General features: G+C 44.1%; 1 protein-coding gene across 9 annotated transcripts in view; it reads right to left on the minus strand.

The window, feature by feature from the left end:
* msi2b (musashi RNA-binding protein 2b) overlaps positions 1–16,685 on the minus strand; it is a 483,338-nt gene that overhangs the window by 224,947 nt on the left and 241,706 nt on the right. For all 9 annotated transcript variants that reach the window (XM_052035983.1, XM_052035982.1, XM_052035981.1 and 6 more), the window contains exon 7: positions 6,868–6,916. In XM_052035983.1, coding sequence (XP_051891943.1) covers positions 6,868–6,916 — 49 coding nt within the window. The remainder of the gene's footprint in view (positions 1–6,867; positions 6,917–16,685) is intronic.

Consider the following 16,685-nt stretch of genomic DNA (forward strand, 5'->3'; position numbering starts at 1 on the left):
GGAGCAATTCTAAATTTAGCTCCAAGAAATCTGTTCTGAAGCAGTGAATAATAGCAGACGAACATTTCAGCAAACATGCAATTTGACAGAAACAGCTTTGAATCTTCTGGGGCCACTGTTCTATTTAATTTGTAACTTTATATTCAATAGCAATAAAGTACATTTTCATTTATGTTTTAAAATATGAATCTATTATAATCTTCCCAGCATGTTGAAAGCGAGTGTTTTTGCCAGATATATTAAAATGATTTCTGCCAATTCTTTCCTCCTGAGCCGCCTCACTATCTAAAAATAAACTTTATTATTTAAATGCAAAACAATTGCTCATCTACATTTAGATCATCTGTAGTGTCAGTCCTGATTTGTAAATGTGCTGTTTTCCGTCACCGGCCTCACACAGATCAATCGATGCACGCATGCTCCGCGTTAGGTGACCAATGAAAATGTGGACTTGCGCAGAATGTGCTGTACACAAACTGGCCATTCAGCCCAACAGGTCCACACCAGCCTTTATGCTCCAAGCCTCCTCCAACCTTACTTCACTTCAACCTATCTGGTCCTTTCTCCTTCTTGTGCTTGCCCTGACCTAGTTTCCCCCTAAATGTACTGCAGTTTCCTCCAACATCCCAAGGAGGCATTGGTAGGTTAGTTGGCCACTGTGAATTGCCCCCAGTGTAGGTGCCAGGAGAATTGATGAGCAAGTAAGAGAGAATAGGTTACCAGGAAATACAAGAAAGAATGGGAGGGATGGGATTGCTCTGAGAGCTGGCACAGAGTTAATGGGCCAAACAGCTTCCTTCTGTGTCGTATGAAATATCCATCGAAAATCCAAACTGCGGTCCATTCAGGGTGAATAAAATGGACGAGTTTCTAGGGATCATCAGCATTCCCTGCACAGCCAGATCCCAGGCAGTAAACACAGTAAATGAACAATGTTTTATGTACCACATATTTACATATAAAGCTATAGCACTACATACAAAAGGATATTTAAAATTTACATCATTAAACCGTTATTAGGGACAGACAAATATTAGTATGTGTAAACCAAATACATTAGTACATCAGAGACTGCTCAGTCCCAAGGAATTCTGAGAGGAGATCTTCTAACATACTATCTGCAACAAGTGATGAGCTCTAAAGACTATCTGGACATATAAGTTTTGCCTAAAATCTTTAGTAGCAGTTATCTTAGATGAATGGAACTTAGGTTTGAAACCTCCTACAAGGGAAAACATTTTCTCCAGGTCTGCCCTGTTGAACCTCTTCATTCAGGAAGAGCAGAGGAGTTATACCAGGTAACCTGGACAATAGTCATCCCTCAAGCGACCAAAAAAATAAATTACCAAGGCATTATCGCGTTGTTATTTATGGAAGTGTCAAGCACAAATTGGGTGCTGCATTTATTACATTGAACAATGATCACCTTCTTTCCTAGCAGTTCAGAACCTCTCCATCTTTCACGTCCTCCGTAACATTAGCTGCACTTCTGTGCGCCAGTTCATTTGTTGACGCTGGGATTGGGAAGGTTTGGAATGACAATTCTTTTTTCATCAACAATCTCAGTTCAGTGACTCTCTTAAGCCTTCTGGCAGCTCAGGATGTTGGGCTCACACTGCAGTGGATTTTGTCGAGTTAAAATGAACTTTCTCTGAAAATGGCATTGAAGGTTGACAGGGTGCTGAAGGTGGCGTTTGGCACGCTGGCCTTCATCAGTCAGGGCATTGAGTGTAGAAATTGGGACGTTGCAGTTGTATAAGACATTGGTGAGGCTGCATTTGGAATATTGTGTTCATTCTTAGTCAACCTGCTATAGGAAAGATGCCGTTAAACTGCAAAGAGTGCAAAGGAAATATACAGTGGCATGCAAAAGTTTGGGCACCCTTGGCCAAAATTTCTGTTACTGTGAATAGCTAAGCGAGTAAAAGATGACCTGATTTCCAAAAGGTATAAGGTTAAAGATGACACATCTCTTTAACATTTTAAGCAAGATTACTTTTTTATTTCCATCTTTTACAGTTTCAAAATAACAAAAAAGGAAAAGGGCCCGAAGCAAAAGTTTGGGCACCCTGCATGGTCAGTACTTAGTAACACCCACTTTGGCAAGTATCACAGCTTGTAAATGCTTTCTGTAGCCAACTAGGAGTCTTTCAATTCTTCTTTGGGGGATTTTCACCCATTCTTCCTTGCAAAAGGCTTCTAGTTCTGTGAGATCCTTGGGCCATCTTGCATGCACTGCTCTTGAGGTCTATCCACAGATCTTTGATGATGTTTAGATCGGAGGACTGTGAGAGCCATGGCAAAACCTTCAGCTTGTGCCTCTTGAGGTAGTCCATGTGGATTTTGAGGTGCATTTAGGATCGTCACCCTCTTGTAGAAGCCATCCTCTTTTCATCTTCAGCTTTTTTACAGATGGTGTGATGTTTGCTTCCAGAATTTGCTGGTATTTAATTGAATTCATTCTTCCCTCTACCAGTGAAATGTTCCCTGTGCCACTGGCTGCAACACAAGCCCAAAGCATGATCGATCCACCCCTGTGCTTAACAGTTGGAGAGGTGTTCTTTTCATGAAATCCTGCCCCCTTTTTTCTCCAAACTTTCCTGCATCCTCACCACAAAATTCAGCGTCAGAAGTTTGCAAAGGAACATCTAAACAAGCCTGATGCATTTTGGAAACAAGTCCTGTGGACTGATGAAGTTAAAATAGAACTTTTTGGCCGCAATGAGCAAAGGTATGTTTGGAGAAAAAAGGGTGCAGAATTTCATGAAAAGAACACCTCTCCAACTGTTAAGCACAGGGGTGGATCGATAATGCTTTGGGCTTGTGTTGCAGCCAGTGGCACAGGGAACATTTCACTGGTAGAGGGAAGAATGAATTCAATTAAATACCAGCAAATTCTGGAAGCAAACATCACACCATCTGTAAAAAAGCTGAAGATGAAAAGAGGATGGCTTCTACAAGAAGGTGACGATCCTAAACGCACCTCAAAATCCACATGGACTACCTCAAGAGGCACAAGCTGAAGGTTTTGCCATGGCTCTCACAGTCCTCCGATCTAAACATCATCAAAGATCTGTGGATAGACCTCAAGAGCAGTGCATGCAAGATGGCCCAAGGATCTCACAGAACTAGAAGCCTTTTGCAAGGAAGAATGGGTGAAAATCCCCCAAAGAAGAATTGAAAGACTCCTAGTTGGCTACAGAAAGCATTTACAAGCTGTGATACTTGCCAAAGTGGGTGTTACTAAGTACTGACCGTGCAGGGTGCCCAAACTTTTGCTTCGGGCCCTTTTCCTTTTTTGTTATTTTGAAACTGTAAAAGATGGAAATAAAAAAGTAATCTTGCTTAAAATGTTAAAGAAATGTGTCATCTTTAACTTTATGCCCTTTGGAAATCAGGTCATCTTTTACTCGCTTAGCTATTCACAGTAACAGAAATTTTGATCAGGGGTGCCCAAACTTTTGCATGCCACTGTACAAGGATGTTGCTGGGACTTGAGGGACTGAGTTATGGAGGGAGGTTGAGCAGGTTGGGACTTTTTTCACTGGACTGTAGGAGAATGAGGGGTGATCTTACAGAGGTGTATAAAATCATGAGGGGCATAGATAGGGTGAATGCACACAGTCTCTTCCCCAAGGCTGGGGAATCAAGAACTAGAGGGCATGGGTTTAAGGTGAGAGGGGAGAAACTTAATAGGAACCTGAGGGGCAACTTTTTCACCCAGAGGGCGGTCAGTATATGGAACGAGCTGCCAGAGGAAGTCGTTGAGGCAGGTACATTAAGAACATTTAAAAAGGCACTTGGACAGGTACATGGATAGGAAAGGTCTAGAGGGATATGGGCCAAATGCGGGCAAATGGGACTAGCTTAGACAGGAATCTTGATAGGCATGAACCAGTTGGGCTGAAGGGCCTGTTTCCATGCTGTATGACTGTATGACTCCATAAAGTGGACACAGATTCATCCTGGATGCATTATTCCCCACATCTATTACTGCTAACACATGTTCCTGACTGCTCAATTCTTCTGCATAAGCCATATTTAATAACAGTATGCTGATTACAGCCTGCGCTTCAAGTGAGGTTTTCCTTTGTAGAAAGAATATCAAAATTATTTCGGTCTGTTCCGCTTTTATGCTATCAAACATATTCTAAAAATAAATGATATTGTTTAAATGCAAAACAATCTCTAATCTACATTTCAATCAGCTGAATTGTCAGTCTTGCTTTCTAACATGCTGTTTCTGTTGCTGACTCCTCGGAGATCCATTTTAGAAGCAAGGAGAGCAAATTAAACTATTTTACAAATATGGCTCCAAATGTCACTCTTGGTTCCTGTCACATTTCTGATGTCACATTTTCGCATATGCTGACGGCAAGCACTGGCACTGGAGATCTGCTAGCAATGGGAGCTGTCTAGTCCCCGTCAACTGCAGACTGGAGGAGCAGACTGACAAAGGAGTTGTGGTTGTGCTAAACACAACCCCCAGGTACTCGAGCACAAGGAACATTGTGCAGGAGCGAAACACCAACGGCAATGGAAACCGCACTGGTCCACTTGGTCTGAAGGTCACAACTTCCAGTCCTAATAAGCTCCCTTCAGGCCAGCTCTGCCCATCCTATTGAATTATCCCCATCTCAACCCCATTTTCCTGACTTTTGCTCCATATTCTTTGATATCCCTTACCTAACAGTGGCCGTATGTTTGACGTTTTTTTCTGCACTGCACAGGTGATGCAAGCGGGAGTTGACCACACAACCCCTCATGCCCCCCTGCCATTTGATAGGATCTTCTAAGCCCTAACTCAATTTTCTTGTCCAATCACACATACCTAAATCTCTCTCAAGCTCGGTCTTCAATATGCTCGTTGACTGAATATCAACAGCTCACTGGAGCAAGAGAATGACAAAGAGACCCTTGTAAAATATTGCATCAATTCTTTTTTTTAAAATAAAGTTTTTCATTCGAGATGTCCTGACCAAGAATGATGCTGAAGGAGCAAGAAACACAGGCAGTAGCACCATGTCATTTCTGATGATAAAACACCCTTTGGGGCAACAACTGGTTCAAACTGTTCAAATCCAGTGTGATTCTCTGCACTGCGCTCAGTGGGAGACGTAGCAGGAGTAACAAAACAATCAGAGACAGCAGGCCCAACAAGACCATCTCTTTGATAGTGACTACAGCTCTATCAATTCACCATAATTCCCCATCTCCTTCCTCGGAGACATCCAGTTGTATTTTGATCCCGTTAGCTTTACTCAGTGCAGCTCTTGCCTCACTGGGAAAGTGCAGTAGCAGGACATGTAGCCTGCTGACTACTGCTGCATTGTAAGGATGGCCAATCAGCCAACATGATCAAGGACCCCACCCACCCTGGTCGTTCTCTCCTCTCCCCTCTCCTGTCAGGCAGAAGGTACAAAAGCTTGAAAGCACGTACCACCAGACTCAAGGACAGCTTCTATCCTGCTGATATCAGTCTCTTGAAAGCACCAGAAATGTGCAAAAAGATGAAATCCTGACCTCCCAATCTACCTCGTCGTGGCCCTTGCACTTTAACTCTTTACCTGCACTGCACTTTCTCTGTAGCTGTAACAGTATATTCTGCTTCTGCTTTTCTTTTTACTACCTTGACGTATGGCATGATCTGCCTGGATGGCACGCAAACAAAAGTTTTTCATTGTATTTCAGTACTCATGACAATGATAAACCAATACCAATTATATCATTGAATGGTACAATGCAGGAGGTAGCAATCAGCTCAGTGAACCCGTGCACGATTACATGAGACACATAATACAAAACAAATCGAAAGATAGAAAACTATGTCAACAGTCCATCAATATCACAAAATACAGGCAACCTGGATCCTGGTTCTTATGAGGTTTAGCTGCTCTAATACTGCCTCTGATGAGCTGGAATATGAAATGTGTTTCTTATAGCAACTTCAAATGGTTTTAATGTAGCAGATTATTTAAATGGTATTAGTGGGTAGCATCTTTTATAATCTGTCAATGTTCCATGCGGCTGACCGGAACCCACCACGTGGTGACTGCCTGGTCTCTCCAGTGGGTACCTAAGCTAATTCTGAACAACATCCCCCACCGACTCTTGGTCCTCCTGATCTATCTGCCCCGACTGCAATCCTACATCCCTTATACTCCTGAAGGGACTTGCTTGATCCCAAGCTGCCTATACCTGACACATGCCTCCTACCTCCTGCAGAGGTTGGACAAACTTGGGTTGCTTTCTCCGGAGCAGCAGAGGCTGAGGGGAGATCTGATTGAGGTTTATGAGAGGCATAGATAGAGTAGACAGCCAATATCTTTTTCCCAGGGTTGAAATGTCTCATACCAGAGGGCATGCATTTAAGGTGAGAGGGGGTAAGTTCAAAGAAGATGTACGGGGCAAGTTTTTTTTTTACCACACAGAGAGTGGAGGGTGCCTGGAATGCGCTGCCAGGGGTGGTGGTGGAGGCAGATACGATAGAGGCGTTCAAGAGGCTCTTAGGTAGGTACATGTGCAGGAAATAGAGGGATATGGACATTGTGTAGGCAAAAGGGGTTAGTTCAGTTGGGCACTTGATTACTAATTTAATTAGTTCAGCATAACATAGTGGGCCGAAAGGTCTGTACTGTTCTATGTTCTAGCTCTTTAACATCCCTTCGGCAATATTTGAGTTAGTTTCAGATATACGGTGTGTGAAATAATGCCCCTAAGCTAGTGGTACTAGTGCCCTGTTATCTTGGCACTGAACTGATTCACACCAAGGTTGGCAGCCACCCCATGAGACTGAAGAAGGCAGCTGATTGCAGGAGTGGGTATGGGCTCACCTTAACCAAGGGTTATACTGAAGATCTCTCTTACCTCTATGCCTGTTTGTTGTCTTATCAAACATCAGCATGGCATCCTCTACCTGCAATACATAAAGGAGTTCAGGTTAGATTAACACTTAGAAAATTAAGCGGGGGAAAAACTCAAAGCAATCCTTGGAATAAAGGAGGCTGAGAGAAAATCTCATGAGGCGGGCAAAATCATAACTTGTGTAGTTAGCCGGGGTAAGAGAGGGAAGTTGTTTCCAACAGAAGTTGGGTTCAAGGACCAGGGGATACAGGTTTTACCAAATCTACCAAAGGAAGATTGTGAGGGGAAAATATTCATTACACACAACTCTCAAAAGCTGATTGAGAGAGGTTGCAGGTAAAGGAACGTCTGGCTTTAAAAGTGAAATAGGAAGAGTTCAGGGCCAGTGTGTTCCTGTTAGAGTGGAGGGCAAGGCGGGCAAGATTGGGGAACCTTGGATGACGAGAAATATTGAGGGTCTGACCAGGGAAAAAGTAGGAGACATGTGTCAGGTATCGGCAACTGGGATCAAGTAAATCCCTTGAGGAGTCCAAGGGATGTAGGAGTAGAGTTAAGGAGGAAATTAAAAGGGGTCATGAGATATCCCTGGTAGATCAGATAACCCTAGAAGATTCTCTAAATATATTAAGAATAAAAGGGTAGCTAGGGAGAGAGTAGCTCTTCTTAAGGATCAGGAAATGAGTGAGGTCTTAAATAAATACTTCTTGTCCTGTATTTACTATGGAGAAGGACATAGAAGCCAGTGAGTTCAGGGGAGAGGACAGTGATATCCTGGAGTATATCAATATGATGAAGGAAGACATGTTGGAAGTCTTGAAAAGCATAAAATGTGGATAATGCTGCGGTCTGAGGTTCCCACCTGCTTCAGATATACCTGTCCAGGTATATCCTAGTATGTTATGGGAAGCAAGGGAGGAGATTGCTGAGACCCTGGTAGCTGTTGTATCTTTGTTAGCCACAGGCGAGGTACTGGAAGACTGGAGAATGGCTAATGTCATGCCTTTAGAAGGGCAGTTGGGATAAGCCAAGGAACTACAGGCTGGTGACCTTTAACATTACTGGTGGGGAAGTTACTGGAAGGGATTCTGAGAGACAGGATTTATTTACAGTTGGAATGTCTCGTGAATTTGATGGAGGCTTTTGAAGAGATGATTAAGAGGATTGATGAGGTGAGGGCAGTAGATGTTGTCTACATGGACCTCAGCAAGGCCTTTGACAAGGTCCTGCATGGTAGGCTGGTCAGAAGGTTAGAACACAAGGGATCCAACCGGTTACAAAACTGGCTTGGTAGTAAGAGTCAGAGGGTGGTAGTGGAGGGTTGGCTTTTAGACTGGAGGCCTGTACTGGTGGTGCACTGCAGGGATCGATGCTGGGTCACAAGGGTCACAGAGACCCTGTGATCTCTGTCCGACCCTGTGATCTCTGTCCGACCCTGTGATCTCTGTCTCGGAGACCGATGTCAGAACATCCTTCAAGAGGGTGAACCCTCACAAGGCGTCAGGCCCTGACAGTGTACCTGACTGGGTACTGAAAACCTGTGCCGACCAACTGGCTGGAGTGTTCAAGGACATCTTCAACCTCTCACTGCTGTGGTCTGAGGTTCCCACCTGCTTCAAAAGGGCAGTAATCATTCCAGTGCCCAGGAAGAGCAGGGTGAGCTGCCTCAATGACTATCGCCCAGTAGCACTCACATCTACTGTGACAAAGTGCTTTGACAGGTTGGTCATGGCTAGAATTGACTCCTGCCTGAGCAAGGACCTGGACCCACTGCAATTTGCATACTGCCACAACAGGTCAACAGCAGATGCAATCTCACTGGCTCTCCACTCTGCTTTAGAGCACCTAGATAACCACAAGACATACGTCAGGCCACTGTTGGTTAGAACGCACTTGGAGTATTGTGTACAGTTCTGGTCACCACACTATAGGAAAGATGTGATTAAGCCAGAGAGGGTGCAGAAAGGGTTCACAAGGATATTACCTGGATTGGAGGGCTTGAGTCATGAGAGATTGGATAGGCTGGGTCTATTTTCCCTGGAGCAAAGGACAGTGACATGACAGAGGTATATAAAATTATGAGAGGCAGAGACAGGGGAGATAGCCAGAGCATGTTTAAGAGGGCATAGACTTAAGGTGAGAGGGAGGAGGTTCTGAAGAGTAAATTTTTCCACACAGAGTAGTTGGTATCTGGAATGAGCTGCGAGACGAGGTGGTAGAGGCAGGAACTGTAACCACATTTAAGAGGCGTCTGCACAGATACTTAAATGAGCAGGGCATAGAGGGTTATGGAATTAATGCAGGCAAGTGGGATTAGTATGGATAGACATGGTGGGCCAAAGGGCCCATATCTATAACTCTAAGCCAACATTAGCTCAGTGAACCAAACTGCCTCCTTTTGAGCAGCGACAGTTTTGTGATTCTGTGACTCAATCAAAGTATCCATCAAACAGGCAGTTGTGGAAACCAGAATGGTGCAAATCCCATCTAAAGTCTCAAGACCCTAACAACACCACAAAGTTCTCCTGACCTGGGCAGCCCTGCACCTCCACACGTCTACTAACCAGATTTGCCAAAGGAATAAGTAGATCCGTCTGGGACAAAGGTGGAAAGTGACGAAGAAATGGAACAAAACACACAGAAGGGAAGTGGGTCATTTGGCCTGAATGGTCTCTGCTTGCGTTTACGTTCTTAGAGTCTTTGTCCGTTTCTACTACATCTTCTCAGCCTTTCACATCTCTTCCTTTCCTCTTCTCTCATATACGTCAAGTTTTCTTTTGAAACCAATCTGCCTCAATGTCTCCCAATTTGCCTCAACGTTAGCGTGTCTGGTTTATGAAAGATACCAATCAAACCACATTCTACATTCCAAATAAAGAAACTTCCCCTTATCTATCCCCCAGATTCAAGACAAACTATTGTGTATTTGTGACCGTAGGAACACTGCTGTTTCCAATCCAGTCTGTTCCATGAACTGGCAAACAAGTTCATTGTTCCACAGCACCAATAATACAAAGATCAAAAATTAATCAACAAAACAAAAGAATGCACTTAAAGTTTTAAACTTGGTATCCAAGACACCAGCACAAAGGGTTTAATTAAAATGAATTTTTGATCCCATTGAGACAACATTAGATCCTTGATGGGATTTAGTACAATCTTCTCAAGGCAGCCCTGCCTGTCTTCTGACGGATTCTAATCCGACCACTGGAAATTGTAGGGAATCGCCTGGATGGCTCAGTTGACAACTGCTATGACAATCATGCAACTGAGCATGATGGGAAGGTGCTAATTGGTTGACCCATTCTGTAGCTCAAATTGGGGTCTCAGCTGAGGGCAAAGACTGAGGGAGGACAGTGACAGAGGTGTGTGAAGGTAGTGCAATCACTCTGATCAACATCCAGCACACCCTACAGGAAAGATGGGCTTGGGTCACACTCATGGTCTAGACCCAAATGAGGACTGGTCAACTGAGAGACAAGAGCAAAGGTCACCAATGAAACCTGGGCGTGGCCGGAAACAACGTGGGCATGGAGGGGAAGTTCTGTGGAGGGGAAGGAGAGTATGTTGCTAACACACAACAATAATTGTGCTAATAAGTGTGTTAATAATAACACACAACAAATCCGACTATTGTACAGCTACCGGCCTCTAGTATAAAATGACATTGGATACTTCTTAATGCAAAAAGAAAATCCAATTCTTACTGTGAGCTTCAGTGTGAAATAACAACTCAATTTCTTTTCACTTCAGTGGTTTGCAACCTGGATCTTATTTTATCTCAAAACACTGCATCTCACTGTTGACCGACCTTGGCAATAATGGATTGCCAAGTGCTTAATCCCAGGCGCACACCTGCAACCCAACCGTGTCTGCATCGTCCTCCCATCGAAGTGTTTCCAGACATCCTCCGAAGCTTGCGAAGCTTCCACAGAGGTAGTGTGCTGTCAATTTAAGACAGCAGTCCTCCAGCACTTTCGCTAATGGGGAAATGGACAGCTGCCTCCACCATAATAGTTTGATTGGACACACTTAAACAGATGTCCAAAATGCGCTTCACAACCATTAAAGTACTTTAATGTGATATAATGTAGGAAACGTACAGGAAACATCCATAAATAGAAACATAATGAGCAGATCACCTGCTTTAGTATTGTTGATTGAGGTAAGGAGAAGTGGAGTCCCACAACACTGGGGAAAAATTTCCCTGACCTTCTATTAATATTGTTGAATCTTTCACATTCACATTCATTCAAGGATCTGATGTTGATTCAATGGGATCAAAAATTCATTTTAATTAAACCCTTCTCTCATTCAATATTCAGCAATAGGCTCATTTAATGTTGCACTGTCTAAAAAGTAATTTTTTTTCAGGGACACCCCGCTTGACAAGGACAAAACCAGTGAATTAATGCCCATTCAGTGTGCTCTCAATCAGCAAAGTGGTGGAAGGTGTCTTTGCAGTGCTATCAAGCAGCACTTTCGCACCAATAAGTTTATCAATGCAGCTCCCAGTCTGAGCTTTGCCAGACCTACACCACTCCCAGGCCTCGGTCCAAACAAGGATCCAAGAGCTGGGCTTCAGAGGTGAGGTGAGCATCACTACCCTTTGGTCAAGACAGCACTTGACTAAGTGTGGCATCAAGTGTCCTGATGGAACTGAAGTCAATGGACATCGAAGGGGTAACACTCCGACATTTGGAGTCACGCCAAGGAGATGGTTATGGTTATTGGAGGACAATCACCCAAGCGCCAGGACATCACTTCAATACTTCCCCATGTCCTGGACCCAAATATCTTCAGCTGCTTCACTGATGATTTCCCTTCAATCACAAGTTCTTAAATGAGGACGTTTGCTAATAAATTCATGACTCCTCAGTGAGTGAAGCAGCACCTACCTGCATGTAGCAAGGCCTAGGTAAAACTTAGGAATGGGCTGACAGGTGGCTAATAATATTTGCACCATGTGTGTGCCAGACCATCTCCAATTAAAGGCAGTCTAGTAACTCTTGTCATTCAATGACATTGCCACATTCCCTACCATCAATACAGGTCGGCATTGGTGAGAAATTCAACTGGACCAGCCAAATAAATACTGTGGCTACAAAAACAGGCTAGAGACAAAGTATCCTGCAGCAGGGACAGAGTATTCACCACTAAACACCCTAAAGCCTTTCCACTGTCTTCACAGCGCAAGTTAGGAGTTTACTGAATACTCTCTTCACTTGCCTGGATGAGTGAAGGTATAACAACACTCAAGAAGATCGACACTGTCCAGGACCTTGCAGCCCAGGTGACTGGCAACCCTTCCACCAACCTAAACATTCAGTCCCTCCATCACCAGCACACTGCAGTTGGTCGTGTGTGCTGTCTACCTAATGCATTGCAGTCACTACATCAAAAGGCATGACAGTGGACAGGCAATAGCTAGCATATAAAGAATATTAAATGATTTGCAGCAAATACACTATCCTTTAAGGTAAAACAACACAACAGGAGATGCAGTCTAACCATGGATCATAGGAAAAAAATACAGAATTTTTATTAAATTATTACTATTATTAAATCTAACAAAAGGCTTACAAAGTTGCCTGGAAAAAAAGCAGTAATGTAAGCATTTCCAAATTTAGCAAATAACCCAAATAATGAAAAAAAGGGAAAATAGAAAGTTAGAAAAATAGAAAATGTGAGAAAGTTACAAATTGACTGAGAGCTTCTATTGGTTTGTACAAAAAAGACTGAGGGCAAATGTGGGTCATTTATAAACGGAGCCAGGAGAGTTTACAACGGGGAAATGATAAATGGCAGAGAAAAAAACTACCTGAGAAGAAAACTGATAAATCCTCAGAACCTGATGACATACAGCCTAGAGTTTTAATAGAACTGGCCATGAAGATAATGGATGCTCTGGTTAAAATCTTCCAAAATTCTAGATTGTGTAATGTTCCCAAAAACCATTATTGTCGCTGTAGCATTTCTTTTCACACTACCTCAGTTTGCACTAATCATAGAACAGTACAGAACTTTACAGGCTCTTCGGCCCACAATGTTGTGCCGACCTTTAAACCTCGCCTTAGACTATCTAACCCCTTCCTCCCACATATCCCTCTATTTTAAATTACTCCATATGCTTAACTAGCAATCTCTTGAACTTGACCAATGTACCCGCCCCCACCACCGCCCCAGGCAGCGCATTCCATGCCCCAACCACTCTCTGGGTAAAAAACCTTCCTCTGATATCTCCCTTGAACTTCCCACCCATTACATTAAAGACATGTCCTCTTGGATTGAGCATTGGTGCCCTGGGAAAGAGGCGCTGGCTGTCCACTCTATCTATTCCTCTTACTATACACTTACTATACTCCACTACTACAGTGTTTTGCCCTTTGCTCCATTGTTTTTGCCCTTTTTGCTGTACTTATTATTACTATGTATACTGTTCACTCTGTGAACTTCAGGTGAGCAAGGAATTTTGTTGCACCCTGGTGTATACAACAATAAACTAATCTGAATCTGAAGTCAAAGTATAAGATGCAAGGCAGCGACTGAATTATACTTCCAGGTCGGGTGCAGGAGGGCTAAACATGGAGCAAAGCTCCACTTACCCCAACAACATACTTCAACCTACTTTATCGCACTACTGTGACATTGCCCAGCTCCCTTGCCAACCTTCTACTTTCTCCGAGTGATACTTCCTCCGAGTGATACAGAACGTTAGCCAGACCACTCTTGAAGTGATGTGCAGAGTTCTGGCCTCCACATTATAAAAAGAACTAAAGAAAAAAAAGTGGATAAGAAATTACAACCATTAGAAAAGTAGGTGCAGGCAAAGGCTCTTTTACATAAGACAGGGAAGACTGTGGTGCCACCTGGTTTCAATTTGAAGGGATTGTTGTAGAGGAGAAACAAGACATCAAAGCCTAGGCATAAAATGGTCACTAATAAATCCACAAGGAAAAATAGAATAAACATCTTTCATTAAAAAGGTCACCAGGGAGAACACTGAGGTGGGAATTTGAGGCGGACTGGTTAAGTACAGAAAGGAGAAAGGAATAAAGGAACATATTGAAGACGACTTTTATTTGTTCACTTGGTTGGATTTGGAGTTCGGGTATTGATCGATTGCACTGCTCAGTAACTTAACATCTCTTCCCACAAGAGTGCTCTTAGAACTGGTCTCTCTTCCCAGCTCCAACGCAGCGTGCAGGAGAGGGTTAATTTTTCACGCGAGTTCCCCCAACCTCGAATAAACGCCATTGTTTCCGGCCCACCGCCTCACAAAGCCCTCGCGGCTCTGCTGATGAAAGATGTGACTAAACGTTTTAATGACTGTATGCGTCCCAGCAGTAATTGCCTGACCTCAACAGAACTCTCATCAATTGGACTCAATCAAGCCTGTGAAAAGAAAGCTGACCTGCACATCGCCTGAAGTTGTGCCAGGGTTTAACAGACACCAGACGGAGGGAATAGTCTGCAATGTCAGTGCTTTCAGGCACCACTCACAACCCATTGCAGAGTGACCACTGCATCAGGTGGTTCAGTTGACCACTGACTCACAACCATACCAGTCCCAACTCAACTTCTCTCTACTTCCTTCTCTCTCTCCCCTCCTCCACCTCTCATTTCCTTGTGCCTCCTGCCACTCACCCCTCTGAGGGAGCAACAGGATTGTGGGCAGACAAAGCGAAGTCCACGAGGTACGCTCGTACAACCCACTGTTTACGTGAGTGACAGAGGAGGAACAGGTCGCGGTCTTGGAGGAAGGTGATGGGATAGGGCTGGAGGAGGTGAGAGATCACGGACTGATCAACCCCATTTCAAAAGGAATCAGGGCCCACTATAAAGCCCTCATTGCCCAGAGTCGGAGACATGAACAGACATTGGCTATGATGCACCGGGTCTGCAGCAGGTTAGTCACCTAGGAAACGTCAACGTTCTGGGACTTAACATCATATAAAAAAAAATTACAGAGGTGCAGCAAAGATTTACTAAAATAGTACAACAGATGGAGTCCGTTAAAATCACGGGAGCGCTTGCTGAGGTAAAGAAGCAGGAGTTTCCACTCGCAAGGGAGATCAGACCAGAACCAGGGGCATAAATGTGCATCAGAACAATAAAAATCCCAAAGGAAATTCCATGGAAAATTGCCAAATGGCTAGAACATGGAAGCTGGGATCAGGGAATGGTCAAGGCAAAGAGCATTAATACCTATAAATGCAGGGGATGAAAGAAGAAAAGGATATTTTGTTGGGCTTGGGTGAAGCTGGGTAGGAGAAGGATCACGAGGACACAAGCACTGGCATGAACCAGATGAACCAAATGGCTGTGTCTGTAATGTGACATTTGAAACAGAATTTCAATGGCTGGATGGGCTATAGAATAATCATCGACAAGAACTTCCCTCCCACCAACCAGGCAAGTAATTGAGAGAATTAAACAATAATGAACATTTAAGTCAATGGTTTACATTCTGCTCCTTCCCCAACCAATCAAAAGGACTCCTGCTGCTGGTCAGGGCAACCTAAATATTCAGTCAACAGCAGGAGTCGAGTCTGGCCAGACACTTCCTACCATGCCCTGCTCCAAACCCAGCCAGGTGCTCGAATCCTCTGAATACTCCGACTGAGAATTAAAGAGGAGTTTTTAGTATGCCAGTCAATAACTGACAATCCCACTTGGATAAACACGAGCCTAATCCTATGTCACGGCTGAAAAGGTGCTCTTCGAAACAGCTGATCGAAAGCATCTGTACTGAGCAGCCACATCAGAACTGCCAAAGCACAGCTTACTCAACTCCCAAATCACTCCCTTGACTCTATCAATCTTTCTTCAGCACAGACACACTGCTGCTCCTAATTAATTGGATATCTCCATTCTGAAATAGTAGAATCAGGAGGAATTTTCCATTTACCCCCTCAGCTTTTCCCTTCGTTTCCTAAAGGTGACGACCTCTGCTTCAACTGAGAGCTCAACATTCACACTTAACCCATGAGCTTCAGTCAGCCGCTACTGATATCTGTACCCTAGCCAAAACAGAACCAGATCCTGAACTGGGTTTCTCTTCAATCATCAGGGCAGCCTATAGTTGCTGTAATGTTACACATCTCCACCTCTGCTGCAGGCCATCTACGAAACCCTTACCAATGCTTTTGTGATTTTAAAGCTCAGGTTCCAATGCTCTCCTGGGCAGTCTCGCATCCTCTTCCCCGTCACTGAAGCTCCTCCGTAACTCTGTGTACTTACCACAGCATGGCAGGTTAATCCCTCCCTCCTGTGCACATTGATCTACACTGGCTCTTTTTAACAGCAGCAATTTAAAACAATCATCCTTGCTTTCAAATCCCCCGTGGCCTCAATCTTCCTCCTATCCCTGCATCCTCCACGTGCCCCACACACCTTGGCGATCCCTGTGCTCTACAGACCCCAGCCTCTTCCACAGCCTTCATTTTCTTCATCTGTCCACGTGACCAGAGGGCAGCACCAGGGCCAACACCAAAGCCCTAGGATCAGGTGGCTCAGCCATAAGCCAGGAAAGCGAAGCTACCAACTAGAAAACAACAGACGAATCCTATGAGGACCCCTCGCTCACTCCTGTAGCTCCAATCAAATACCAGCCCCTGTTGACAACATCCACTGAGGAGGTATGCATGGGTCAAAGGGTCCAGTGAAGGGCTTAGCTGGTGGTTTATCTTCCCATGATGTACGGATTGAAAGGATCATCATGGCAGGTCACACTATTTGATTCTGTAGGAAATGATTCCAGGCGGCTTTGAGGAAGATTTATTCCCCCCAATAGCAGAAACAGAGAGGAATCATAAAACAAT

This window comes from Pristis pectinata, chromosome 21, assembly GCF_009764475.1.
Source record: "Pristis pectinata isolate sPriPec2 chromosome 21, sPriPec2.1.pri, whole genome shotgun sequence".
Classification (NCBI taxonomy): domain Eukaryota; kingdom Metazoa; phylum Chordata; class Chondrichthyes; order Rhinopristiformes; family Pristidae; genus Pristis; species Pristis pectinata.